The sequence below is a fragment of the Madurella fahalii genome (assembly GCF_045866475.1).
Source record: "Madurella fahalii IFM 68171 DNA, scaffold_3, whole genome shotgun sequence".
Classification (NCBI taxonomy): Eukaryota; Fungi; Ascomycota; class Sordariomycetes; order Sordariales; genus Madurella; species Madurella fahalii.
Genome location: NW_027263973.1, coordinates 2,579,911 through 2,606,141, shown reverse-complemented (window position 1 = coordinate 2,606,141; position 26,231 = coordinate 2,579,911). Strand labels below are relative to the sequence as shown.

Below are 26,231 nucleotides of genomic sequence, written 5' to 3'. Positions count from 1 at the left end.
CATCGTCGCTTAGTGGATAGTCTCCGGATTGCCCGTCCCAGACGGAGCAGTGGGCTTCTGCGCCGACTCGGTAGCCACGGCATCAGAGGGCGCCGCACCAGGAACCTCGGCAGCAGGCTTCTCCGAGCCGCCCTCGGCAGCTTTGCCCTGGCCGAACCTGTCAAACACCTTGTCCAGCCCCACCGCCTTGTAAAGGCTTCCTCCGCCCTCTTCCTTCTTCAGTTCGGCCAGCCGCCGCGCCTCATTGTGGATATCTTGCACCTGGCGCTGGCTAGTCGTGTAGAAGTCGACGATGCGCTTGCCCGTCGGCGTGTGCGTCGCCTTCTCAAAGTACGAGCCGAGCCCCGTCAGCAGCGAGCTGGCGCGCTGCGTGATGCCGTAGCTCGCGTCGGCGGCGCGCGCGTGGTCCGTCGCGTGCGTCTTCTCGTCAAGCTGCTTGAGCGTGGCTACGAAGCGGGTCGAGACGCCGTGCTTCTCGTCGAGCGAGATGGCCTTCTGCAGTCCCGTGTCGGCCACCAGGTAGCCGTGCGCGAGCACCTCGGCCAGGATGCGGGTGCGCGGCTTCTCCTCCTGCGTGAGGCCCTCTGCGGGGCTGCGCTCGGCGGTGCCGGCTTCGCCTGCTGCCTTGGAAGGGTCTTCCTCTTCGCCAGTTGGCGTAGTGCTGCTCTCGCTGGAGACTGTAATCTCACTGCCGCCAAGCTTCGTGTGGTTCAGGAGGAGGGCCGTCCTGGCGGCTGTCTCCTTCTCAAAGGTGACAGTGGCATTTCTGGTCTCGCCCTCGGTGGTAATGTTGATGTCATTGATTTTGCCGCTAATGTAGAGGGTTAGCCTGTGGACGGCCGACACAAAATTGATTCAAAGCAGCAGTTACCGGTCCCATGCAGCTCACTCTCGTGAAGGGAACCAGAGGAAAAGGTAAAAAAGAGTGAGGCCTGAATGCCCGGGAAGTAGGGGAGATACGGGAGCATGCGGAATGTTCCCGGGGGGGGGGGGGGGGCTTACCAAAAACTGAAAAACTCTCTGATTTCCTTGTCCTCGGTCTTTCCGCCGATATTCTTCACGTAGACGGTGGTGGCCATGGTGAGAGATTAGCGGCAGCTGCAGAATGCCGGTCGTTAAGTGTGGGGTTCGTGCGTTAAGTAGTTTGCTAAAGTGCTGCTGACAGAGAATCTGGTGTGGGAGGTTGGCTAGAGAAAATGATGGAATTCTGGTGTAAATCCGTGCGAAAAATTCCAGAGCTTTGTCGCCTTTTTAAATCGTCTTCGGACGCGCGTTCCGTTTGCTTCGTCAAGGTACGGAGTCGGCGCAGGAGGAGCTTCCAGTATCCAAGCATTTCAGAGAGGGGCAAACCATGTCGTCATCCTATACCCTAGAGGGGAAGTCGATTGTGGCTAAGCAGACTGTACAGTACAACCTACGTAATTGCTTGGCTTGCTCAAAGTGGCTTGGTGATCATTCGACAGTGACATGTGAAAGTGGCATTCCTTCAACCAGTTGGCTAAACAGCGGCGGGTATCACAACTACAATCCCATCTACGTGTATGCGGGCGAGGCTGACGGCAAGGGTTCCAATTGTTTCCTCGTCAATAAGTCAATTAAGATAATAGCTATGTGATGCTTCTCTAAATGGCAAGCGTTTCGCAAGATTCTCGAAGGTACACCACTCGGCCGCCAGAAATTCAATCAGAAGCCCTCCACGAGTAAGCATCCTTCTAGTATGTCCTGTCAGAAATACTTTGATTCCTCCAACCCAAACGCAAAGTCAAGATGCAGCCCATCAGACGATATCCTCAGACGTCCGCCTGGGTTGTCTTGGCAAACTTCTTCGTAACCTCGTCCTCCATTGGACCCTTGGGGTTCGATGTCAGATGCTGTTTGCACATGTCAGCCTTTTGCGATTGACTGGAGACACGGGCGCTGCCAACCTCGAGAGCCTCTTTGTTAATGTCCTCCTTGTGTGAGGCATTGTCGGTGCCCCTCCCCGACGCTGGAGCGTCGTGCATCTGCTTGCCCGTCGACCGCTCGGGCGGGGGCGACTGGCCACGTTCAGGTCCTTCAGGCATGATGTAAATTAGTCTCTTAAGGGAATTTGGTTCTCTGATCGCAGTGAAACCGAGTTAGCAGACTTCCAGTACGAATTGAGTAATCCGAGTATGGCTCAGAACCTGAGATCACAGTTCTGTGGTAAACGCACATTCGTCAAGTTCTTGTTGGCAATATGGTTGTTGAGGTTGTAAAGTGTCTCTTACGAGGCTTGGAACGGGGCAAGCATCTATATAGGAGTTGTTTGCAGCTTGACATCAGGGCTCCTCATTTTCTGCAATTCTTCATCCGTCATGGTCGAACATTACATCATGGGCCGTCACCAGCAGCGCCGCCCTTGACCTGCACGACGACCCCACTCTCTTGGTGGGACGACAGGGACCTGCACGGGAGCCGGCAGCGGACTTCTCGGCAAAAATAAAAAAGAAGTACCTTCGACCCCGTCCCAAGTGGTTCAGCCTTGCAGCGGATGGGTGGGGCAGCTATTGGATCTCCGCACCTCCTCCAATTCACATCCGGACAACAGTCGGTGGAAAGCAGTGGTCGCATAATAAACGGCCATATTGCTATGCCATTCATTCACCGTGTTTTGTTTTGCATGCAAAGTTAGTAGTGTTTTCTCTCCCCACATTGTTTGAGGATTGAGCGCGTTCAATTGAGCCGTCCAGACTGCTTGCAGTCGCTACCGCATTCCGATCCCTTCCGTCAAAGTACAGTACAAAAGCCACGCAGGCATCAGCATCAGCCATCGGCCGCGACGCCGCCATGCCCGATCTCAATTCAGTGCCGCCGTCCCCTCATTTTCTCGCTAACCCGTCGCGTCGCGCATCTTCGCAGCAGACGATGCCTCCGCCGCCCGTTCCCACCTCGCCTTCGCTGAACATTCTCCCTTCGAATCAGGCCATGGTCAACGCTTCCAACTCGTCCCTACCGTCGCCGCAGTTCCCCTCGTCAACTTCGCTCTCGGGGCCCTCCATGGGCGATAACTCAGGAGTGGGCCCCGGGCCGGGACCGCTGCGACACCCGCGTCCGCTGACCGCAGCTGATCTCCATATGCAACTTGAGAAGGAGCAGGAGGCAGTGGTGAGCGACGTGCCGAACCAGCCGCAGATTCGCATTCTCTAACTACCTCCCTTCCCAGGTCAACCGGCTCACCCGCGAACTCTCGATGCTCCGTGCCGCCCAAAACGCCTCGGTCGTCTCCAACGCCTCATCGACTTCGGCAAGCGCCTCGGGCACCGAGCCCGCACAGTGGGTCGATACGCCTGCCTCGGGCTTCGGCCTCGGGCACTACCAACCCATCCGGCACCACCGCACCTCGTCCAGCACCAGCGCGCGCAGCATCACCGCCACCGCCGGTTCCGTTTCGACCGCGTCCATGGCAGGCATCTCCTCGCCTGCCCCGGTCCGCCCAAGCCAGCCCATCCCCGCAGCAGCAGGCGCCGCAGCCGGCAGCATCCCGCTCAGCAGACAAAACAGCAGCGCCTCCCGCCGCAGCCGGACCGGCTCCCCGGCCCCGGCAACCATCACCAGCACCCCGGGCTCCAGCTACACCCACCCGTCGCCCTACATCCATGACCCGCCTAGCAGCTATCCGGGCTTTTTCTCCGCACGCATGCCCATACGCTCCATGTCGCAGCAATCACAGTCCGGCAGCACATCGGGCATGGCCAACACCCCTGGGACCACCACCGCCACGACGACAACGACAAGCGAGCTCTCCCCCGGCATCCTGCCCGCCACGTCGCGCTACGAAGAGACTGCATCCCGCCGCGCCGAGCTCGAGGAGATCAAGCGGGAGAACGAGGCGCTCCGGCGCCGCGTGAGGGAGTTGGAGAGGCTGGTTCGCGATGCCGCGCTCAGGGAGGAGCAAGGGCGTCGGGGCCAGCAGGGAGACCGAGGAAGGGAGGGCCTGCAGAGGGCGGCGAGCTCGACTTCGAGTCTGGCCCTGGGCGTGGGTGTGCCCGAGGAGGAGCTGAGGTTGGGGGAGAGTGCGGCGAGCGCTGGGCTGGTGGGCGTCGGAGGCGGTGACGAGAAGAGGGAGCAGTAAATGAGTATAGGGGGAGGGGGGTTATGAGGGACTCTTTCTGCCATTTCTTTGTTTCTTTTTTCCTATTCTTGACAGTCGTTTTGGAGTGGGGTAGCGGTGTTGCGGCGCTCCGCTTGTTTTGCTTCTCCTATCATGCCCTTCTGCGGCAGCGTGGGGCCCTACAGTTTTAGTGTCGGTTTCACTTTGCGTTCTTTTGCGATGGTTTGTTTGGGTGTGCAGGGAAAAAAACACAAGGACTTCTTCCAGGTAGGCGTTTATATGTTCTGGGTTGGGGCAACCACAAAGACAAGGGAAGCAGTTCATGGGATATGTATAGTTGTTTCTCGTTCTCTCACACGCGCGTGACGACGCGCCTTTTGGGTGTTCTCCTCTCAATCAGCACTCCTTAGTCAACATATTCACAATTCATATATATTATTCTTCTTTTTGTTATTGCTTGTTTCTAGGCAGGTTGGGGAATGCTGAGGTTCCTCACGCTCTCTCCGTGATTCCACATGAGCCAGGATCACGATCCGACTTGATATAACACCAGCAGATGTAGGTCGGATGGCGCAATGGTAGCGCGTTACTTTCCGGTTCCAGAAAATCCGTGGTAAAGGCTCTGGGTTCGAATCCCAGTCTGATCGAGTCATTTTTTGCTGGTTTGTGATGTTCATGACGGTTTCGGTGGGCGGGCTTGTGGAGTTGCTGGCTGCGGTAGGGATGGTGATAGGTACAGGTGAGACTGAATTAGAGGTGGTTGGACAAAGGTCCTAGGTCACAGGCTTCTAATACACGCGGGATGTGTTGGGTGCAACATCCGACCAACACATGTTTTTAATATTGTAGCAAATCTCTAAGCCATATCTTGTGCAATGCATTAGTATTGCTCTCAAGGCTAGTTGCATTCTCATTAGGATAGTGTATACCAATCGACGATAAAAGTCACACTGGTTATTGGGGCGAGACAGCTGCCCATAGCCGTCTCAATCATCACGTCGTGGAATTTGCTGAGGGCGAGATCTGTTTTGTGTAGGTACAGTACTGCACAGAACTATCTACTTTCCGCTGAGTTTTTGTTCTTATAAGTTCAACCGTCGGGGAAAAGACCACAGTTAAAACAAAGTGAGGTATGTCTAGTTGTTGATAAAGCATCTAACTGCCACAGAACACTGATATGCTCCATGTTGGACTTGTTCAGCCGAGCCAACCTAAAAATTGAAGTATTCTTCATTGCAGCTAGCGATCTTGGTGGGAGTAGGTACCTACTATCCGCGCGCGATGTCCGACGTAGTGGATTCCTAAACCCAATGGCAGCGGCTGTGGCCAGAACGAAATGGGAAATGGATAAGAGAAATAAAGCAATGGCAACGCAAGCTCAAGATCATCCTTTCAAACCACCAAGATATCCCGGCCGTCTATGACACTCTCCTTCCGTTGCTTCTGCTCAATCCTCGACTTGTTTGACATCCGAAACCAAATATCATCAAAGATGTCTCGATACAGCCGCCCGTCATCTGTGTTTGTAGCCCACTTCTCGAATCCGCTCCATGCAAGGTCCAGCACTCCGTTAGCGCTCATCTCAGTACGGTTCGCTCGAAGGAGTATCGTCACCACGCCCTTGAGCTCCTGCGTGTAGGAGGTAAGCGGCACGAAGACCTCATCGATGTTGACATCCTCGAAACAGGCATGGGGACAGGCCGTGAACTCGGGGTTGTCATCGTGGGTGATGTGCCGACACCCACAGTTGATACACTCCTCAGCCGGTGGCAGTTGACGGCCGCGCATCATCTGGTAGAGGACTGCCCCGAGAGCGAATAGCTCGCTTCCCTGCGTGTAGGGGCGTTGGGACTGCTCACTGTCAGTCCTGATCAGTCAACCTTCAACACTATGAGATTCCCTTACCTCGGGCATATCCAACCCATCCCTCTTCCACCGGCCCACCCTCTCCCTCAGCGTCTCTAGCGATACATCCTCCAATTTCATAGCCACCAACGGCGTTTCGTCCGAGTGAGGCACCGTCCCTGAAACAAAGCACCTCTCAAACCCACCGAGCTTGACAGCACCGTACGTCTCGACCCCCCTCGGCCGCTGCAGAAACACGTTCTCCGCCCTCACGTCCCGATGCAGAATCGGCATCCACTCCGCCTGCGCCGTCTTCAACCCCCTCACCCGTTTACACCTAGCAGCAGTAGTAGTGCCGCCATCCCCCCTTCCAAAATCCCCGCCGCCCTCGTCTCCAACAACCTCATACCCCTCCCTAACCCCGGCATGCAGCCAGCACAGCGCCCTCAGCAACCCCAGCGCAACGTGCCACACAAACGACTCGGGCAGGAACCCCTCCGCCGCGCTCTCCGGGACGGGCACGGGCGGCCTGTCAAACACGTCCTTCAGCGTGCCGGCGTCGCACCAGTCCCACAGGAGCACGGTCCGCTTCGGTTCTCCCGTGTCCCCTTCCGGCGCTGCGTCTGCTGCTGCTGTTGTGACGGGGGTGCCGCTGCACAGCGGGGAACGGACTAGCTCGTCATGCAGCGAGACAAGGTTCTCGTGGTTGAGCACGTTGGCGGCAGCGCGGCCTGCTCCGCGCGCGATGAGTTCGTGGACGGTGTGGTTGTCCGGATCCGGGCCGGGGTCGCGGCCACTCCCGGCGTTGGTTGGTGTGTGGTCAAGGGGTTGGGCAAGGAGCAGCTCGCCGTCGGTGGTGCGGCGGACGAGGAAGAAGTTGCTGGTGTTGGGAAGTAGTTTGTAGAACGAGTAGAGGGGTCTGGCGGGGCCGCTGGTAGGAGGAGGCGGTGGCATGGTCGCGGAGTGGGATCCTGTCTCTTGCGAGTGGGTGGAGTCGGTAGTCGTTGACGGGACTTTGAATCTCATTGGGATGTTACGTTGACGCGGAAGGACAAAGTGGGATCAGATGATATAGTGGTGTTTGAGAGGATAATATCGAGCTGAGGAGCTAGTGCCTTATGTTGGTTGAGACTGGAATGTGTGCCTCTTTGTTCAGGTTGTGGTGCATTCCCAGTCCGGGTATTCGACATCATTGATTGTTGTTGTGTCTGCTATTCTATGAGCAACGTGTTCCCGGACAGATCTTTGTTCCCTCGTTGAAAGTGGTCATTCGAGGTTGCACAGAAGAGCACCACTAGTTTACAGGCGCGCCACCTGCCCTGTGAGACTAAGACTAGGAATATACTCTTAATGCTAACACCTACTCAATAGCTTCCCTCACCTGCTGGCCACCACGATGATGTTAAATCCTTGTCTGTGCTCGCGACGGCCTCTTCTAGAAACCCGATTGCAAGCATCCTGAAATGCTGCGACTCTATTAGCATCCCATAAATCGTGAACCCTGTGGTGGCCTTGAATGCCAAGTGGAATCATTTGCTGTGCTTACATCGAAACTTGCAGCAACCTCGCACGGGGCTTCACCCGAACTCCTCATCAGCGCTGTTGTCCGCGAGGATTCTTCCCGGCTAGGATCAGGGCCTACATCTCCGATCCACTCAGTAACACGAAGACCCCCCGGGTGACGCCCTAGAACGAGCTTCAAGGCTTGAATAGCATCAGCATTGAAGCGGACCTTGATTCCTCGTAGAGACTCGCCCTCTTCGAGATGGACGACCGTTTCGGCCCGCTCCAGTACGTAGCCAAGACACTCGGGCAACCTAGAACCCCCGTAGAAGAACCGTAACCCAGAGATATACCTTTGGCCACTCAGCTTGACGGTTGACATTCCCACAGCAGAGAGAGTCCCGGCGGCCGCGGAAAACGGCATGCGTACCGTCAAGTAACGCCTCTCCTTTCCCCAGTCCCCCTTCAGCTGTGCAGCTGCATACTTCTTATGGTGCAGCCATGTCGGCCCAGTGAATTGTATGCCCTCCAGCTCCCTCCCCGGGCCCCAATGCGAGTACAGCTCGGCAATCTCTCCAAGCCGCTCCCACCAATGCCTCCTCTTCGCGAGCCTGGCTAGAAAACTGTCCGCTCTGGGTAGAGCAATAACGTTCTGCCGTAGTGCCCGCCTGATCAGGAAGTAGAGCGCCCGCCAGTCGAGATCCGGGTCGTGGCGCTCCGGCAAGGCAAAGCCCATCTCGAACGGCGGAGTGAACCGGCTGAGCCAGAAGCTTCGCGGTAGTGCCGCCATTCTGGAGACGTATGCTGCCGGCCTCGACGCAAGACGGAGGCTGAGCAGGCCCAAAGTCGGCGTAAACCGGATGATTTGCTGTAGGATCTCCTCGGGGAGCTTTGCAAAGACATCGGTTCCTTGGCCGGGTCGGACGAGAGATTCGTGACTTGGTGCGTATAAACCAAGTTGGTCGAGGGAAATTGCCTTCTGGAATGTGGGAATATGGCTTAACCCAAGCTCTGCTGCTAGACCCTCAAAACTGGGAAGCTGCTGCAGACTCAGGCGACGGTAATTCTTTCCGCAGGGCGGCTTTGTCGTCATCAAGAGTCTTGGAGTCTCGGGGATCCTGGGACCCGACAGAAGGGGGTAGAGATTCCAGTTGAGGGAGATCAAAGCCTTGCACCAAACCGTCGCGCACGCGGCCGGGTCGGAAACACGACAGGAGACTAGATCCCAACACTCGGCGTGCACTCTAAAAGTCCATGTCTGTCTCTTTTTGATGAAGACGGGGAAGGGTATGTCAAAGTCCGAGTGTTCCGTACAGGAAGACGGCTTGGTTCTTCTGCTGGCTCCGCGTGGCGTAGCATGCTTTGGCACGGCGAAGATATCCGATATGCTTGCCATTCCTTCCAGTCCAGCTGTATCCTGCGAGAACGTGACAGTCCTGAATAAGGCGACCTGTGAATTTGGAGAGTGGTTGTAGCGGAGAGGTTCGCTTTCTCGGCGACAGAGCCAGCACATGTTGCCTGGCATCTCGAAGAGCTCTGAGTGTCGCATGGGTGAAGTCATCAGAACGAAAAGAGTCGCATGGCAACGACAGCTTTTGGCATCGCGTGAACGAGAAGAGATGAGGGACTCATCACGATAATCTGACCGAAGCAGCCACATAAGTGACTCTGCTGAGCAGAGACCCCAAGACGGACCACCGCTAGCCACACTTGACGATTGCTAGATCCAACTATGTGCTTGCTGCCCATGGCCGAAAATAGCCGCCGCATTTCGGGGCTAAAACCCATCGAGAGTAATCTCTATCAAGCGAGAAAGATGAAACGTGATGTTGGTGGACAATGGCACAGCTGAAAGGAGCAGCTGAGTTATGATATTGAGCATTGACGGTTGGGGGTCAATAAAGAGAACACTAAGCCATTCCCCCCTCCCCCAAAATAAAACGCAGACGCACGTAAGCTGGGTGTAGCCACAGCGGCCCCGCTCCGGAATCTGTCCATCGCTACACAAGTACCGCAGTCTGAAAGTTCCGATCTCAGCTGTTAGGAAGCTGTGCGGTTGCCTCGCTGCCTTGAAAGGCCATGCAAGAGGTGGGTGCTGGTGGTGTCAGTGTAATCAACACGGCGTCTGATTCGTCTAATTGTCCCGGTAGTCTGGAACCGGGGGGCTGCGCCGTTGAGCTGAGCGGCGGGGCGACGGGGCGGCTGGGAGGCTGGACGGCAGTTGGTAAAGGACTCGGCCTGAAAAAGTACTGCAAGATCGATACGTGGGTTGGGGTCAAAACCAAGCTGGGGGCAGAGTGTGTCTTGTCCCAAAGGTGCGAGTAGGAAGAATAAGCTTGAATGTTGGCAATGGCGCAACTACAGTGTATTCCCGACATGGCTTTGTCGCGGTCAAGTGGGAGTTGTCATGTAAGGTACTACTTAGTAGTAAGCCCCAAGGATGAAACTCTTCGTTCTCAGATGGCCATTCACACAATGCCCAAGGTTTGCAGGGCTAGCAGCTAGTTAATGGATTTTTAGCATCTTTATTCTGAAGAATTATTTAGTAGTTCGTGCGACACCCAAATCCTCCGAACCCTCAAATGAAGCCCAAAGGGCCAACACCATCCACAGGCTCTTACCTTCCAGAAACGGCACACCCGCCCCCTTCAAAGATACCACTCTAGGCCTCAGCCTCATTCCTCACCTCAGCGAAACGCATAATTCCCGTGATACTAGGTATGTACACTAGCAACACCTACCCGGCCCCCGCAGCAGTATCCGGGATGTAACCGCCCAGTCCCGCACGATCGACACCCCCTGCCTAACCTCTGTCAACACAGCCACACTCTTCACTGCCGAGAGACGAATCCTAGGCCAAAAGCCCGCGGTACGTGTTTCTCCTTCCTTTTCTCCGGCGTTGCAGATATCAGTGGGAAAGCTTACCCGAATTGCTTTCCTGGCTCAGCCTCTGTCCTGTTTCTCTAGCTTGTATAAATAGATATCCTTCCCTCTTACTCTTCTTCTTCTCCGGGACGGACCGTGTTCCAGTGTGTGTGTGACACAAGTTCTTCACCGGCAGTCGCCATCAGGGCCAATCGGCGTTGGAGATAGATTGAACCGTTCCGCCAATGGTTTAGCTCATAAAGCAGCCATTCTTCTCTCAGGTTCGTCTCAATCAAGTCGGCAGGGTACCGCAGCACGTTGGCATCGTTTTATCCGTGTATTCAATATCTATCCCCTCTATCTCTGCACAGCGGTAGGTTTCTCCTACCGCCGTAGCATCCGGCGTCTCGTATATACAGTGCTGTGGAAGAAATATACACATGTACTCTCCAGACCTCTTGCCAAGTCAGCCGTAACATCCAACCTGGACAGAAGATTATTTCTCCCGCCGATCCGGCCAACATCCCCCTTCCTTCGGACCCCGCGTTGCTATCAATCATCATGATACATCCTCTCCTCTGACATTAGAACACCAACCGAACTTTGTGCACCAGGGGTAATCTTGTCGTATTCTCCTTTTTCCAATGCAGTTCAAAAGGGGATCCCCATGGTGGAGAGAAAAAAAAAAGTGAAGGGGGGTTGTTACAACACACTTCCTTTGCCCTTGCGCGCCTCCCGCCTTTGACAGCGGTCGATCGATGCCTTGCTCCGACACCCCAAATTTTGCGTACGCTGTGTTCGTGTTGCAACCAAGAAACGAGCAGATTGGCTGACGGTTCTCGGTTGATGAGAGGGAGATATACTGGGCTACGAGTCTCAGGTTGCGGTGCTTTTGTCGGTAGAAGTTGCCGGTCTACTATCGTACAACCGTATCCTAGTGATGTGCATAGTTTATGCAAAGGCACCGACAATAGACATGCCAATGGCTGGCGGCACTCGTCAGCATACAGTTTTAGGTTCGGACCTGGATCCAACACGGTCTTACCTCCGAGGATCACAAAGGAAAACGCCGTGATCCTGTCCTTCTTGGTCATGTTTTGGGCTTCTTCGGACAAGAAGTCTTCGGCCAGCAGGTCGACAAGCGCGGCGTACAGAAGTAGACCAGACGAGCTATGGACCATCAGCTTATGCCCCGAACAACAACCCCCTTCCCGCTTTCTATAGTCCCACTCACATTGCATTGAATACGCCCACCATGATCAGTCCGAAGGCGCTGTTGGGATCATACGAATCTCTGACGATTAGACCAATAGCCTGGCCGATCGGCGCAGTCGTTCCAAAAGCAACGACCAGCACCCACGGGCGGATGCTGTTGCGGGGATACGGAACAGCAGCGATACGCGACCCAAGACCGAGACCCTCAAACATTTGGTGGAAGAGGATTGCTACGAGCAGAACCACAAAGCCGTCAATCGTAATGCTGACAGTCATGCCGACAAAGACCGAATGGAACAGGATCCCGCCCTCGAGGAGCGTAATGTTCATCGACATCTTGCGGTACACAGCCGGGTCAACCGCCTGTCCCGTCTCGACGTCAACGTAGGGGGAGTTGATATCCGGCGGCGGGGTAACCATGGTCTGGCGTTTGGCCGATAAATCGCTGCTGTACTCCTGAGAGCTCGCCTTGATCATGTTGATCATCTCGAGCCTCTGGCGGACATATTGCTCGTAGAAGACGACGAACCACGGGGGCATCTCGGAACGGACATTGTCGCTGTCGCTGTCGCTATCGCTATCGGCGAACGGGTTCTCGCGCCGGTGGTCCTGTACTTTCTCCTCGTACATCTTCTGCGCCATCTTTTTCTCGTACTCGACATCCTCGATCTCGAAATCGGTCGCGCTCGTGTACCTCGGGGGACGCGGAGGAGCAGCGCTTCGGTTCGCCGCAACCGGAGCTTGCGGGAGAGCAGGCTGCCTCTCAAAACCCATGGGCCCGCCGTGAGAGTGCCCGCCCATCTTGCCATTCAGGTACATCTCGATGACGAAAAGACAAAACATGGAGGCCATCATGATGACGCCAGGCATGGCCGGGTACTGGTCGGTAAATAGATCCGGAAGACAGGGATCGGTCAGATTTCCAAAGGCCACCGGGAGCAGCTATTCCGACCGTTAATGGCTCATTCTACTCTGATCACATCCCAGTTTGCAGGCATCTTACATGAACAAATGCCGTAGCGACCAGGACCCCAGTTCCAAAGTGCTTGCATATGAAGAATGTCCTAGCAGGCACCTTCACCCACTTAACCTTCTTCGCGACGACCGGGAAGCCGGCGCCAAAGATGGAGGCAGCAAGAACCATGACTGAACGAGACGTTAGCTAACCAGACAACGGTTGCAGGTTAACTGCGGCAGGATGCAACTCAATCTTGACTTACACAAAGCCGCAACATGGAGGCCAAGATCGTAATCGCCGACCTCCTGGCCACTACCGCATAGCGGCTTGCCACCAGTGAGGTCCATCTCGGAGACCTGCCCCGTGGCGTCTTCCGCCATTGCTATCGTCAGGGGCAGAGCAGACACCAGGCCTCTTGCCCAGGACTAGCCGATCGCAATGCTGGAAACACACAGGCGAAGCCGCCCCGCGGCTTCAACCAAGTATAAGAGAGAAAAGAAGAAGAGAAAAAAGAAAAGAAAAAAAAAAAAAAAAAAAAAAAAAGTAAAGAAAGGAAATAAATGCTAGCGTACGAGGCCAACCATCCAGAGGCGGCGGCGGAAAAGAGAGGAAGAGAAGAGAAAGAAGGCCAAAACAGATGCTATCGAAAGGAAGGGAATAATAAGTCCTCCTGAGGACCGGTAGTAGAACCAAACAACTCCAACTCGGAGCCAAGAAGTCGAAGCACACCTGCTTCGATGCTTGGCCTCGCTTTAGTATGCGGATAGGCAACCTGCCGCAGATCAACAGCTTGGCGTGCGACAAGTGCGCGACTCGTGCGTTGTGAGCGACAGGGGCGACTAGGGGGAAGATAAGCAGCGAGAGCCCTGGTTGACAGAGGGACGGGTGTGATAGGCACAGCAGCGACTTCCCCTAGACAGGATGGTGACGGCGTCTATGCAACGGTTGCCGTCGGGCTTCCAACGCCCTTAAGACACCCTCTTGCACGCCGATCGTCGCAAACAGTGATCCGACGAGATGTTTGGTATGGATCGTCCAACTGCTGGGCGAATCTCAAGCCCGGATGGCAGGTTCTCGTGGGCTTGCTCCGGCAGTTCGATGAGCCAAGGTTTAATCTTGGCATCAGCCCCAAACGGTAGCTTGCTTCCACTGCAGCGCCCAGGGGATCTCGGGGGGGAGCCGCTGGTCTAGGCCGTCCATTTTGGGAACCTAGAACACAATCTTGACGCCAAAACCTCTGACAATGGCTAGACGAGACCGCCGCCCTCGAGAACGAATCTGTCAGCGGGCTGTTGTGAAACGGTCCCACTTGCTTAATGCCCCTCGGCAGCCGCTCCGGACTACCAGTCGGGCATTTTGATCTTGAGGGTGTGTGGAGTCTTGCTGTTCTCCACCCAAGTCTCAGCGCGGAGGAGTGCTGCGGCACTCCCAAGTCATGGATGGTTTAAAAGGGCCACATCAAGATGAACCGTCATTTCTCTGTTTATCTAAACAAAGAGCGCTTGAGTTCCAAATTCTCCGCACTCATTAGGTGCTCATCCCCCGGCGAGAACTACGTGTAACAACAGGAACCAGGATGTGCGGCTCTCTGAAGTGCTAACTCGGCAGAACTTGCCCTGCCCTGATGTTGGGGCAAGAGATGGCGAAGAACCGGGGGCGCGGCAGGGGTGCATGCAAGAGGGCGCGATCTGTGCGATCCTGGGGTCGCGGCTCGGCATTGGGAGCTTGGCTCTGTGACGCAAAACTGGATGTTCACTTTTGATGTACCGTACCTGTCCCAAAACATCCAAAGATCTGGCAGGGCAGAGGCTCTACAGGGGTGCCAAACATGAGCCGGCTCGGCCTTTCTAGAGCCCTGGTGTCTCTGTTCAAGCGGCAGGCAGGCTCATCGCTGGACATCTGTAACTCTTGGCATCTGGCTCGATGCAGATCTCGCAACGAATTGCAGCAAAGAACGCTCGGGCTCGTCGGCTGCCGTCTTTTGAAACATGCTGCAAGCCAGCAAAAGGGTGAGGAATCCGGATGAGCCTGCTTCGGGTTAAATACGTAATCACCAACCCCTTCCATACATGGAAATGGAAGCTCAGGACATATAGGGACCCCAGCACAATACAACCACTGGCTCCCCACGGCGTGCCTCGGAGCTCCGTACGACGGTGCGATGCAAGAGCGCAGATCCGGAGCACAGCAAGGGCGGTTAGGTCGTTTTAAACGCCGTGACCCCTTTCTTCAGGCCCCTTCCTGAGGTGCTTTTGGCGGTTGGAGAGTATTGCAGATCCCGACAAGTATGGTGATGAGTGCGTGGTGTTGATGATGCTGAGAAGATTACGGTAGTTTCTTTCCCCCTGTATCTGAGTTGAGCATTCTAAAGCTAGTAGTTCAATGGAACAAGAAGTATTACCGAGCTGATCCTGTCACTGTGATCATTTGATCTTCCTTATATCTCCTCATGAAAGAGCTTACAGTATATAACTAGAATCAAATAATAACAATAATAAAATAAAAAGGAAATTGCAGATGCTGCTTCGTTCGGCCTATTCGTCTCAACATTCGGTGGTCGGGCGATGGTTCGGGGAGGTGGTTAGCTAACTTGAAGTGAGCGAAACTGAGGCAAACGGTTCAACGAACGATGCAGCTCGTCGCGGCACGACCAAGGGCCTTGAGCACCACGCCTGGTGATGGCCTTTAATTTATTACGTATGCCGGACACCTGCGATCACACAGACATTGGCAATGAGCACCCGAAGTTTCTGAACCCAGTGTATGAGAAAAGTTGGTTCGAATATCTATCCAAAAAAAAAAAAAAAAAAAAAAAAAAACCCTGGACGTTGAGCAAAAGCGGGCTACTACCAAAAAGAGATCCTCAATACTAACGACGGGCACCACGAACGTAGGGGTCGAGTTATATAAACGGGCGTTCAGGTTGTAGGTCCGAACTACCGAGTCATCCGATGAGAGATTCCAGCAAATTGAAGCAGGAAAAATGATTGGAGGGATTGGATTGCCCAATGGGGGTAGATGTGGGGCAGCGCACGGCTAGGACACCGCCCGAAGCTCCCTAAAAATAAAAAAAGGTGGGCTGATTATCAGGAACTGGAACAGTCGAACATTTGACCTCGGTCAGATCAGCTTGAGAGCGGAGGGTTCACGACACAACGTCCCGCCATCGCCGGCGCGAAGCCACCACGATGGCCTTCTTCCAGCTCGGCCTACGCAGGGCTGCTGCCCACCTGGCGCGGTCGCAGTTTGTGTGCGGCCAATGCCTGCGCCAACAGCACAACTTGTCGCCGCAACCTTCAGGCATCCTGAAGCTCGTACGAGCGCCCCGAAGATATGCCACGACAGAGTCCAAGTCGCCGCTCGAGATGCTGAGCAATGACATCGCAAGAGCCAAAGAAGCTACGCCAACCACAGACGGTTTCGCAAAGGCAAAATCCTCGTCGTTCCCTGAGACTAACGCCAAGGTGGTGGGCTACTGGCTTCTCGGCAGCGCGGCAAGTGTCTTTGGCATCGTGGTCTTTGGCGGACTGACCAGGTTGACCGAGTCGGGGTATGTGGGTTGGCATGGCTGGCCTTCGACACCAGGGACTAACAGACGCGCAGCCTGAGCATCACCGAATGGAGGCCCGTCACGGGCTCGCTTCCGCCCATGTCGGCTGCCGACTGGGAGTCCGAGTTTGACAAGTACCGCGCCTCTCCCGAGTACAAGATGATCAACCCGCACATGGACCTGGCCGAGTTCAAGAAGATTTACTACATGGAATGGATACACCGGCAATGGGGCCGCTTCATCGGACTCTCGTTTGTGCTGCCCACCATCTACTTCATCGCCCGTCGCCGAGTGACGCCCCGAACAGCGGTGCACCTGGTCGGCATCTCCGGCTTGATCGGTTTCCAGGGGTTTATCGGCTGGTGGATGGTCAAGTCCGGGCTGAAGGATGACCTGCTCGCCCCCGGCTCTCACCCGCGTGTCAGCCAGTACCGTCTCGCTGCGCACCTCGCAACCGCTTTCGTCTGCTACTCCTGGATGCTCCTGACTGGCCTCGGTGTCCTCCGAACGCACCGCGCACTTCGCGACCCCGAGGCGGCCGCCAAGCAATTCGCCGCGCTGAAATCACCAGCGCTGAAGGTCCTCCGCGGTTCCGTCGCTGCTCTCACGGTGCTCATCTTCACGACTGTGCTCTCGGGCGCCCTCGTCGCCGGCCTCGACGCTGGACTCATCTACAATGAGTTCCCTGCGATGGGTAATGGTTACATGCCGCCCAAGTCGGAGCTCTTCGACAAGTTCTACTGCCGCAAGGAAGACGGGTCCGACCTGGTATGGCGCAACATGCTCGAGAATCCCTCCCTCGTCCAGTTTGATCACCGAGTCCTCGCCATGACCACTTTCACCGCGGTGGTGGCCCTCTTCGCGTATAGCCGGACGGGCAGAGTCAAGGCGGCCATGCCCAGGAATGTTCGCAGAGGTACGACCGGCCTGCTCCATCTCGTGTCAACCCAGCTTGCTCTTGGTATCAGCACCCTCATCTACATGGTTCCGATCTCGCTCGCGGCTGTCCACCAAGCATGCGCGCTCGCCTTGCTGACTGGGGCGTTGCTCGTTGGCCACCGTCTGCGCGTGCCGAAGCACACCCTGGCGCTGGTGCAGAAGGCGCTGAAAGACCCGTCCCGGGTGAAGGCTGAGGCTGCGGGTGCGAAGGTTGCGAAACAAATTGCGGAGAAAAAGCAGCTATAGGCGGCATAAATGTACGAGGAGTGGATCCCCGACGACGAGGTGATCACGCGTATATATGTCCTGTAGGGATTAGCAAGGAGATATACCCCAAGGTTGGTGGGAGCGAATGCACTGTAACGATAGTCTTCTGAAGAGCACAATTCAACTCAGTTCATGGGAAAGTTGATGATATTGCCTTCATGCCAGCTAGTTTGCATAACAGGTTGCTTCTCAATGATCACTATTTCCAAGGGGTTGCAGCTGAAAGGGGGAGGGGGAGGGACGACCTCACCGTGTGGGGACTATTCCACACTGCAAACAGGACCTGACCTTTTGTGCATGTCTTATCGATAAGTAGCCGATACCTCCTGGTGCTTATCCCCACCGCGCCAGCCTTACCCCCACAATCCAGCTCCAGCTCCTCCAACCTCCCGTCGTATTTCCTCTTCCAAACGCCATTGCCCGCCGACATAAGTCGTGGCGCCGCCGCCGCCGAAACCACCAAGATGTCCCGAGTGATGCCCATGCCGCCACCCCCTCCGCTCCTCCTAACGAAGCGCGTCACGTCCTTCCTCCGCGCCAACCTCTCCCCGTACATCCACGCTGCCATGCTGACCACGCCCGCTGGCAATCTACTCGCTCACGCGAGCAACCTCCCCGCGAGCGCCCTCCGCAGGCAATGCGCAGTAGCCGCTTCGCTGTGGGCCCTTCAAGGGCCAGCATCAACAAGCGGCCCGACGGCAGCAGGAGGAGACCCAGGGCCATCGTCCCCGGGAGCAGCAGCGACGATCCCGTCGGGGAGCACCATCACAACCAAGAAGACGAGCAAACACTCCCCGCCGGCCGTCACGGTGCAGCTCGACAGCGGCGCCGTATTTGTCATCCGCCGCCTGAGGTGCGGGATGCTCTTTATTTGCATGGGCGGCACCGAAGGGGCAGCGCCGGGAGGAGGGAGGACAGCAACCCATGCTCACCAACACCATAACCACCGTCATCAGCAGCAGCACGCTTTAAACGCCAACGCCGGCGCCGGCGCCGGGAGCGCGAGCGCGATCGCGAGCGGAACAGCAACACCCACGCGCCGACCCACAACGCCCACCATGCAAGCCCAAAACAACGGCCACGCCCCGACCGATGCCGAGACGAACGACCTCTCCCCAACGGCATTACCGCCTCTCTCGCCCTCCGTAACGACCTCCAACCACCAACCGCCGGCGCCGCCGCCACCGTCGTCGTCATCCACACGACCAACCACCCCCCGCCTTCATTCCCAATCCCAAACAGCAGCAGCTGCTGCTGCAACCACCCCGCCCCCGCTCGGCTCCCCCTCGGAATCGGCCAGCATACTCACCACCCACACCACGCACACCACCGGCGGGGTGTCGACGGCCAGTGCCGCCACGACGGCCACGATATCCGGGAGCAGCGTGCTGGCGATGCGGCGGCAGGTGGAGGAGCTCGCGCGGTGGCTGGACGACAAGCTGGCGGGGCTGTGCGTGCCCGAGGAGGGGATTGGGATTGGGATTGGGATTGGGACTGGGATCTGGAGTGGTGCTGGTAGTAGCAGTAGTAACAGTATGGGGGATGGGGTGGGGATGGAGGGTAGGTGAGGTGGAGAAGCAGAGCCGACGACGGACTTGGCGCGGGGAGAGGGGAGGGAGAGAGGGAGAGGGGGATAGGGGGAAAGAGGGAAAGGGGGGAATGGAGAAAGGGAGAAAGGAGAAAAGGGACAAAGGAGAAAAAAGGGCCAAGTGGGAGGAGGAAATATCCCCGTGTTTTATTCTTGGATGAGACATATGGAGGCGGAGAGGGGGGACTAGTTGCGCGTAACATGTGCGGCCTAAAAAGCGAGCGAGCGAACCGGCTGGAAGGATCGCCGTCAATCCATTAGACAGACTGCCTTTGTTTGAGCAGAGATGGTAGCGATACGGCTGAGATTATATCCTATCTCGCTGGGTATTGCTGTTGTTGTTGCTGAGAGTGATACTCCAAGCCCTGATCCTACGAACCGATTGATCTACTTAGGGAAAACCCCCCTCGGGATTATCTCTCTAAAGTCAAGACCCAATGCTAAGACGAAAACCAGGACCCAGATAAAATGCCAAATGCGCCGTCTGCCTTTTTAAAGATGGACGTTACCCCAATGCTGTTAATGCGCCCCGTCCCGTTCGCCGTGCCCAGCCAAGCCCAGTCCAGTCCAATCCAAGTCCGTTCCGTTGATTGCGATGCCCAAACCCACCGGGCCCCTGCACCTATAAACCAGCCGTCAATGTGCAAAACGCCGTTCGTGTAAGCCAGAGCCCGTATCGTAGCACGCCGTCTCCGCCAATGTAAGGATAACCCCCTTCACCCCCCCCCCCCCCCCCCCCCCTTCCTGCTCCCCCTCTCCCCCATCATCGAGAAATCCCCATCACTCCCCACTCACTCAATGCTCAACTTCGTAATCCCGTCATTAGTATCCACCATGCCCTGGAACCCAACCCTCCCCTTCCCGCCACCCCCCAAATGCCGGCCGCCACTACTACTCCCGCTCCCACTCTCGCTCGGCGCGCCGCTTCCACTCCCCCCTCCCGCCTTGCCGATCCCGTCACCCCCAACACTCCCCGGCCTGGATGACCCGGTCCCGTTGGGGCCCCAAGGCGCCATGTCTCGTTGCAGGGGAGACTGCAGGATGGGCGAGTTGTGCACGCTCATGCCCGGGCTGACGGCGCGGCGCTTGATGCTGACGGGGTCGAGATCGTCGTCGCGGCGGCGCTTGCTGTTGATGCGCCGCGTGATCTCGGCCGCGCTGGGGGGTTGATGGTGGTGGTGGTGGTGCTGGCCCGGCACCGGTACCGTCGCGTTGTACCCGCCATTGCTGCTGTTGTTGCTGCCGCCGCCGCTTTGGCCTGCGGCGGTAGCGCCGGCCGGTTGGGGGGTGCCGTTACCGGAGCTGCTCGCCGTGGTCTGCGGGATGACAAACGGGTTCTGGCTGATGCCGCCGCCGTTGGAGCTCGCCGATGGGGAGCCCATGCTTACGTCTTCTAAGCTGAGGCCCGATGACGAGGCGCGCGCCAGATTGAAGGAAGGCGGCGGAGGGGTGACGCGCGGGGCCGCTCCGGAGCTGCTGCTTTCTGAGAAGGTGTCCCAGAAGACTTTGCCCTTAGAGTTCTTCAGGGCTTGCTGCTTAAACGTGCCCGCGAGGCCGAGGGCGCTGCCGCTGGGGTCCATGATCATGAGGTCCTCGGAGATTTCGTCGAGGCTGTCGTGTGTTGCGAGGTTGGGGCTCGACAGCGCTGTCGTTGCCGCTGAGTGAGGCGGCAGCTGTCGTGGTTCAAGGTCCATGTCGCTCTCTCGAACCTGCCGGACTACCTCGGCTTCCCGGCGGAACTCGGCCTCGACGGGCGCACACTCTTCGGCGAGAGCGGCGCGGATGCGCGCAAAGCCTTTTGTCTTGGGCTATAGCAACATGTAAGCAGATTAGCTATGCGTGCCGGGTTGAGCTCACGTACCAGCAAGTTCCCCCGTCGCGTGACTGCGCGTCTAACGACGCTCGGGCGAGACGGGCTGTCAACACCATCGAGCGGCCTGTTTACGCTGTCGTCGCTTTCGTTGCCGGAAATGTGCAGCTGGTTAGCGGCCCAGCTGATGCTCTCCCGCCGTGCGTGCGGGAGGGACAGGTCCTTTGGCCCGACGAGGTTGTTTGGCGGGGATCTCGGCAGGACACCGGGTGCGGCGGGCGAATGGAATCCGAGGCCGAACGGCCCGCGAGCTTTCTTCTTGGTCTGTTTACGCTGGCGTTGGCGCTGCTGGAAGCTCAAGAGGCTGTTCGCCGCGGGCGATCCGGGCATCCACGGCGTGCCCGTCACGGCACCGCTACCGCCCGGCATCCCCATTCTCGGCACCTGCGGGGTCGTCACGTAGGCCTCGTCCATGTCCTCGTCCATGAAGTCGTCGTCGTCTGAGCTGGAGGACAGGTCGGACAGCGCATGGCTTGTGCTGCCCACCGAGCTGGATATGTGCATGCGCTCCTGATTGCCCATCATTGACCAGAGCGAAGTGGACGTCTGCTCGGCGGTCCCGTACTCGGCACCCCGACGGCCGGGAATGTTCATGGCACGCGAGCCGATGGTGGGCGAGGAGTCGGGCGATGCTGGATCGGCAAGAGTGGAGTGGTGTAGACTCGTGGCGGCGCGAGAAAAATCCAGACCGCGCGATCGACGCGGCAGGATGTTTGTGGGCGAAGCGTAGATGTGCGAATGGTCGAGCTTTGGCGAGAGCGGGGCCGGCCTGACGTAGCCGCTCTGTTGCGCGGGCGACGCTGCCGAGTCGCGCTGGGGCATCTGCAGCGAGAGGCCTCGGATCGGGAAGCCCGCGCGGATCGGGGTGGAGGGAAGCGAGGAAGAGACTTCGTGTTCCTTGTCGCGGATAGCGATGTCGTCCTTTGACTGGCGGCGCGCCGCCTCGACAATGTGCGGAGATGGGGACAGCTTCCCCGGTGTGCCTCCTCCGTCAGACAAGGACCGCGTTTTCGGCGCGGGCGATCGGATTTCTCTGCTCGGCCCACTTGCACCTCTGCTGCTCTCGGCATCAGCTACCGCAACGTCAAACTCTCGTCCCACATCCGACATTCTCGACAGATGGTCCATGTCGGCGGTCGCTTGTTCTCGGTATCTACGACGCAGCGCGTCTCGCGCCGCCTCATTCGATCTCGCGTCGCGAGCCCAAAACAGACAATCACCACAGTGTCCACATTCGACTTGTGAGAGCAATAAAAAAATTGGTACAATCAATACATTGGGACGCTTCCAGCGGCTGGGCTAGGGGAGGCGTTGAAAGGCTAAGAGATGGGTCGAGTTCACAGAGCGTGGAAACGCGCACAATGCAGTTTAATAAAAGCAGAGGAAGGGCACAGCGGGTGGGTGTCGTCAGAAGGCTCAACCGCTCTAAGTGCAGAAGCTAGGGTCCCCCCAAGCAGATCGCGCTAATCCGTGCCGCTGGGGACGCGGCCAGACCCACGGCTCGAGGCGCGCGGTGCTACACTAGAGGTAAAAGTAGTGTTCGGTGCCCACCAATGATCATACGACGCAGTTGATGCTCTGTTTTGCGAGGCTGTAAGTCGGGTGCAACCCAAAAAAATCTGTTCTTAGCTTTGTGGGACGCTGTTTTCGATCGATGGCAAGACAGGCCGGGCTTGGAACTACCATTATAGAGCGACCAGAGGTCGGTATGCTGGTGGCATTTGTACTAAAACGGCAAATTGTATTAGGATGCGACTTGCATTCAGATTCACTTGGTTCAATCACAAACCCGTGCAGTCACAGCAGCACAGCCCAGCTCCCCGCCAACGGCCGGCATCGGCACTGCGGGGTTGTGCAACGATGAGAAATAGTGGGTCCGAAAGCCTAGGTATCCATTGGCCAATAATATAGGCTACCACCACCGCTTGAGAACCACCCGAAGATGGCATCATTTTCCCCCTTGACACGCAGTTGTGAGTCTATAGTAACAACGGAAACCAGAATCAAGTTCCACATCAAATACCACGATTCCTGCTCCACCTTTCATTGCGCCAAACTCCATCTTTCGAGGCCACCGATGACCTCTACCGCTCAAACGCCTTATCAAATCCGGTCAGCGTGACTCTGTAGTGTACCTTGTTGTCCTTCACCCTTTCGACAGCTTCCTTGCATCCCTCCTCAGAAAGCTGCAACGTCTCCACCAACGGCTTCACCCCCTTCTCGGCCGCCAGCTGCAGCATCGCCTCCATCTCCTGGTGATTGCCCAAGTGACTCCCGGTCAGCTTGGCCGCGTTCCCGACAAAGTCAAACGCCTTCATCTCCGGCAGCGGGTGGTCCGGCAGCCCGACCATGTGGAACTGGCCTCCCACCTTCAAGCAGCCCATATAGGTTGCCATGTCAAACTCCTGGGTCATGTCGGAGCAGTTGAGGATCATGTCGAACTTGAACTTGTACTGGTCTGCCCAACCCTTCTCGGTCGTCACAACGACTTCCTTTGCACCCAGCTTCTTGGCGTCGTCGGCCTTGTGCGGCGAGTGCGTCAGCGCGTACGTCTCGGCGCCGAGAGCCCGCGACCACTGTAGGGCCAGGTGGCCCAGTCCGCCGATGCCGACGACGGCCACCGATTTACCCGGCTCCACGCCGGCGCGTACGAGCGGCGAGTAAGTCGTCAAGCCCGCGCAGAGGAGAGGCGCGGCTTCGTGCGAGGGCAGCGCGTCCGGGATGCGGAAGACAAAATACTCGTGCGCGCGGATGTAGTTGGCCCACCCACCGTGCGCGGTGCTGCCATCTTGGTACTTTGCGTTGTACGTGTCTGGCCCTGAGTGTTAGTCTAAAAGCGAAATGAGACCCCTCGACGCCAGACGTACCAACAAGGTGGGGGCAGTAATTCTCGTTCTTGCTCTTGCAGACATCGCATTTGAGACAAGACCACACCTGCGCGCCAACTCCGACGCGGTCTCCCTTCTGGATGCTCTTAACTTCTTTTCCAACATTAACGGCCTTGCCAACCACCTCGTGGCCTACGCAGAGCGGGCCCTCAAACTCGCCCCAGCCGCCCGTGACGGTGTGTACGTCTGACCCGCACACGCCGCAGCATTCGATCTCGACATCGACATCGTGGTCCTCGAACGGCTTCGGCTTGAGCTCGGTCCTGCGGTAGGTATTCCAAGTCTTGGGTGAGTCGACGCAGAAGCCCTCGAAAGTGTCTGGGTAGCCCATGGTGATGTTGTTCAAGATGCGTGTGAGTGCTAGTGTAGGATTCAACAATTTGACGGCTTGCTATGTAATCCAGTCTACAAACTGCGTTATTAGTTACTTAAAAGATCCATGGGCGCATTCTACTTCATAGCAGCGTATTCCACCGGCGGCGTCGACTCCGGATACTTGGTTCTGGGCAAAGGGTGGGATGACACGATATGCATGACGTCGTCGGTCCACCATAACGAAAATTCCAAACTGCTTCGCAGCCCTCAAAAAGCACCTTTGTTCGTAGCTTGGCTGACGATACGAATCCCAGGCCGCGGGCAGTATTTGGGAAAGGTTAAACCCATGACGGAGGAGCAGATGACGACAACGAAGTTGCAGTAGACTACGCCCAGATGCTAAACCCTAACCCCAACCACTTACACGGTTTCTTCCCTTGCGTAACATAGACTCGAGTCCAACACCAATAGGGGGTATTACTGCCTTACCCTGTGCGCCTGACCTAACACACTATTGACGGGTGATGAGTTGGATTAATGTACAATGTCCCCAGTTCTTAATCCGGCAGTCGAACTATGCATGGCCTCAAATGGTGCCTATGATTTGATCTTTGTTATAGCGCGGTCATCTTCGTAACTGCTGAAACCCCTGTCACCGAGAGGCCCTGCGCGGCGAAGTTTGATCTTCGATTTCTCTCCCGGTATTGGCTTTGTCTTCACCTCCTGAAGGAGTCATCCGAAGATACGAGGGAGCATTGTTCTCATTATGAATGAACCCGCGGGTTGGATGTAAAAGCTCAGTTGTACCATGTCCTTATTCATGCGGCGCGGCGCTCTTTTTCTGAAAACAATGGGCATTCTTAGCCCACAGTGTTCTTTCACATCCACACTAAGCCTTTGTCTTCCCTTCCAGCCAGGAACTGGCGTTTCGAGGTTCAGGGCTACTCTTTGTTTGTCCAGAGCCTATACAAACGGCCCTCGACTCCCATAAACTCGGTCCTGTTCTTGCTACTGTCACCGAGAGTTCTTCGAGCAACGTCACTCATACGTCTGGGATTCAGTTTTGCTACCTAAGACGAAGCTGAAGTTTCAGACAAAAACAGGCTAGGTTCAAGCTTTTCCACTTACACTTAGCTCACCCTTTGTAGGATTCCCGAGATCGAACTCCGCTCCAGAAACTATGGCATCTGTGGCTGTCCTTCAGGAAACCGTTGATTCTTTTTTCTTGGATGTTAGGAACACTGAGAATATGTCCGACTATCAGCCTTCAATCATACAAGAGCAGCAGCCTTGCAGAAGCCAGCCCACCCCCAAACCATCTCAGCTACTCGTCGATACGGACTACAATATACCCGTCCCTCCTGCTCCCCCTTCAACCCCTATCGGTTTTGCAGAGTTGCTGACAACTCTCCTACAGGGCGATGGCGAATCCGGATCCCAAACTGGACTCCAGCCTGGTTCTGATTTACCCATCTCGCAAGAACAGGGGCCTGCCATGACTTTGGCGGGTGGTACAAATACCATAGAAGCGCTTGGTGTGTACGAGTACGAGAACCAGAATCAGCCCCTGGAAGGGTTTGCCTCCATATTCCCTAGTCCCGGCAGCGGCGGCAGCTACGTAGACATGGAGCAGTCTGCTGACAATGGCCTTGAGTGCTTTGCATATGACTGGACCCTCCCACCTCCGAACGATTCGGCGCCCGACCCCTTGTTCACCGCCAACGGTGGCAACAATGACCACTGGAAAAATGACGCAAACCCGTGTAGTGAAGGTCCGAACACCGCCTATGACTCTGGATCTGACTGGATTTTCACAGGAACGGGGTATGAGGAACTCGACATGCTCGAACCCTTATGCAACGGTATTGACCTCAATACGCTCCAGTCTGTCGAGAACCTGAACCGCCAACAGTGCAACCAGAACTCTAGCTTGCCCCTTACGGGAGCGAATCCAGGGCGGGAATATGCAGCCTCATCCTCCCCTGACAACAGAATCACCAGCAGTACTAACCAATATGGCACTGCCGGCACTACAAGCACCGATAAGTATCGGACTGCGATGTCCCAGACTGTGGCGGCCCAGGATACCGATTATGGCATGGCCTCCGAGGTTCTCAAGGTTGTTAGCGGTCTCCTCAAGCACGATACTGACAGAAACGATGGCCGGCCGGGCAATGGCTACAGAGTGCAGAAGCTGGGTTTTACTCGTTGCACTGACGGCGCGCAGAAGTTTGAAGTGTATCTTGGCTAAGCGATGGCAAGACGTTGGCAGACGAGGAGGGCACTTTGGGTCCACTGATTCTAACGAACAGTGGTGATGCTGTGAGAGGAGTAAAGTACAAGGTAAGTCGGGTAG

At 56.5% G+C, this 26,231-nt stretch overlaps 11 protein-coding genes and 1 non-coding gene across 12 annotated transcripts; 5 read left to right on the top strand and 7 right to left on the bottom strand.

Annotated features, from left to right (window-relative positions):
* Positions 1–9: 9 nt before the first annotated feature.
* On the bottom strand, positions 10–1,079 carry vip1 (the record flags this gene model as incomplete). The annotated part of the gene is made up of 2 exons (XM_071061654.1): positions 10–811; positions 1,003–1,079. 2 exons carry the CDS (start codon positions 1,077–1,079, stop codon positions 10–12), a joined length of 879 nt encoding a protein of 292 aa, XP_070917755.1.
* A 711-nt stretch (positions 1,080–1,790) lies between these two features.
* On the bottom strand, positions 1,791–2,063 carry MFIFM68171_06233 (uncharacterized protein; the record flags this gene model as incomplete). Its single annotated transcript, XM_071061653.1, has 2 exons — positions 1,791–1,871; positions 1,926–2,063. 2 exons carry the CDS (start codon positions 2,061–2,063, stop codon positions 1,791–1,793), a joined length of 219 nt encoding a protein of 72 aa, XP_070917754.1.
* Positions 2,064–2,808: 745 nt separating this feature from the next.
* On the top strand, positions 2,809–4,093 carry MFIFM68171_06232 (uncharacterized protein; the record flags this gene model as incomplete). The annotated part of the gene is made up of 2 exons (XM_071061652.1): positions 2,809–3,126; positions 3,185–4,093. 2 exons carry the CDS (start codon positions 2,809–2,811, stop codon positions 4,091–4,093), a joined length of 1,227 nt encoding a protein of 408 aa, XP_070917753.1.
* A 540-nt stretch (positions 4,094–4,633) lies between these two features.
* On the top strand, positions 4,634–4,719 carry MFIFM68171_t90. Its single transcript is given in 2 exon segments — positions 4,634–4,669; positions 4,684–4,719. It is a non-coding gene; the product is annotated as a tRNA-Arg (tRNA).
* Positions 4,720–5,464: 745 nt separating this feature from the next.
* Positions 5,465–6,871, bottom strand: MFIFM68171_06231 (uncharacterized protein; the record flags this gene model as incomplete). The annotated part of the gene is made up of 2 exons (XM_071061651.1): positions 5,465–5,923; positions 5,978–6,871. 2 exons carry the CDS (start codon positions 6,869–6,871, stop codon positions 5,465–5,467), a joined length of 1,353 nt encoding a protein of 450 aa, XP_070917752.1.
* A 410-nt stretch (positions 6,872–7,281) lies between these two features.
* MFIFM68171_06230 (uncharacterized protein) lies at positions 7,282–8,779 on the bottom strand (the record flags this gene model as incomplete). The annotated part of the gene is made up of 3 exons (XM_071061650.1): positions 7,282–7,383; positions 7,464–8,678; positions 8,735–8,779. 3 exons carry the CDS (start codon positions 8,777–8,779, stop codon positions 7,282–7,284), a joined length of 1,362 nt encoding a protein of 453 aa, XP_070917751.1.
* Positions 8,780–11,236: 2,457 nt separating this feature from the next.
* On the bottom strand, positions 11,237–12,838 carry MFIFM68171_06229 (Fe(2+) transport protein 3; the record flags this gene model as incomplete). The annotated part of the gene is made up of 5 exons (XM_071061649.1): positions 11,237–11,271; positions 11,331–11,455; positions 11,520–12,442; positions 12,504–12,646; positions 12,721–12,838. 5 exons carry the CDS (start codon positions 12,836–12,838, stop codon positions 11,237–11,239), a joined length of 1,344 nt encoding a protein of 447 aa, XP_070917750.1.
* A 2,808-nt stretch (positions 12,839–15,646) lies between these two features.
* COX15_2 (Cytochrome c oxidase assembly protein cox15) lies at positions 15,647–17,193 on the top strand (the record flags this gene model as incomplete). Its single annotated transcript, XM_071061648.1, has 2 exons — positions 15,647–16,008; positions 16,062–17,193. The coding sequence occupies 2 exons, from the start codon at positions 15,647–15,649 to the stop codon at positions 17,191–17,193; spliced, it is 1,494 nt and encodes a 497-aa protein (XP_070917749.1).
* A 485-nt stretch (positions 17,194–17,678) lies between these two features.
* On the top strand, positions 17,679–18,782 carry MFIFM68171_06227 (Roadblock/LAMTOR2 domain-containing protein; the record flags this gene model as incomplete). The annotated part of the gene is made up of 1 exon (XM_071061647.1): positions 17,679–18,782. The coding sequence occupies one exon, from the start codon at positions 17,679–17,681 to the stop codon at positions 18,780–18,782; it is 1,104 nt and encodes a 367-aa protein (XP_070917748.1).
* Positions 18,783–19,593: 811 nt separating this feature from the next.
* Positions 19,594–21,800, bottom strand: MFIFM68171_06226 (F-actin-capping subunit alpha protein; the record flags this gene model as incomplete). The annotated part of the gene is made up of 2 exons (XM_071061646.1): positions 19,594–20,610; positions 20,664–21,800. 2 exons carry the CDS (start codon positions 21,798–21,800, stop codon positions 19,594–19,596), a joined length of 2,154 nt encoding a protein of 717 aa, XP_070917747.1.
* Positions 21,801–22,756: 956 nt separating this feature from the next.
* On the bottom strand, positions 22,757–23,891 carry MFIFM68171_06225 (NADP-dependent alcohol dehydrogenase 6; the record flags this gene model as incomplete). Its single annotated transcript, XM_071061645.1, has 2 exons — positions 22,757–23,484; positions 23,540–23,891. The coding sequence occupies 2 exons, from the start codon at positions 23,889–23,891 to the stop codon at positions 22,757–22,759; spliced, it is 1,080 nt and encodes a 359-aa protein (XP_070917746.1).
* Positions 23,892–25,124: 1,233 nt separating this feature from the next.
* Positions 25,125–26,126, top strand: MFIFM68171_06224 (uncharacterized protein; the record flags this gene model as incomplete). The annotated part of the gene is made up of 1 exon (XM_071061644.1): positions 25,125–26,126. One exon carries the CDS (start codon positions 25,125–25,127, stop codon positions 26,124–26,126), a length of 1,002 nt encoding a protein of 333 aa, XP_070917745.1.
* Between the last annotated feature and the right edge of the window lie 105 nt (positions 26,127–26,231).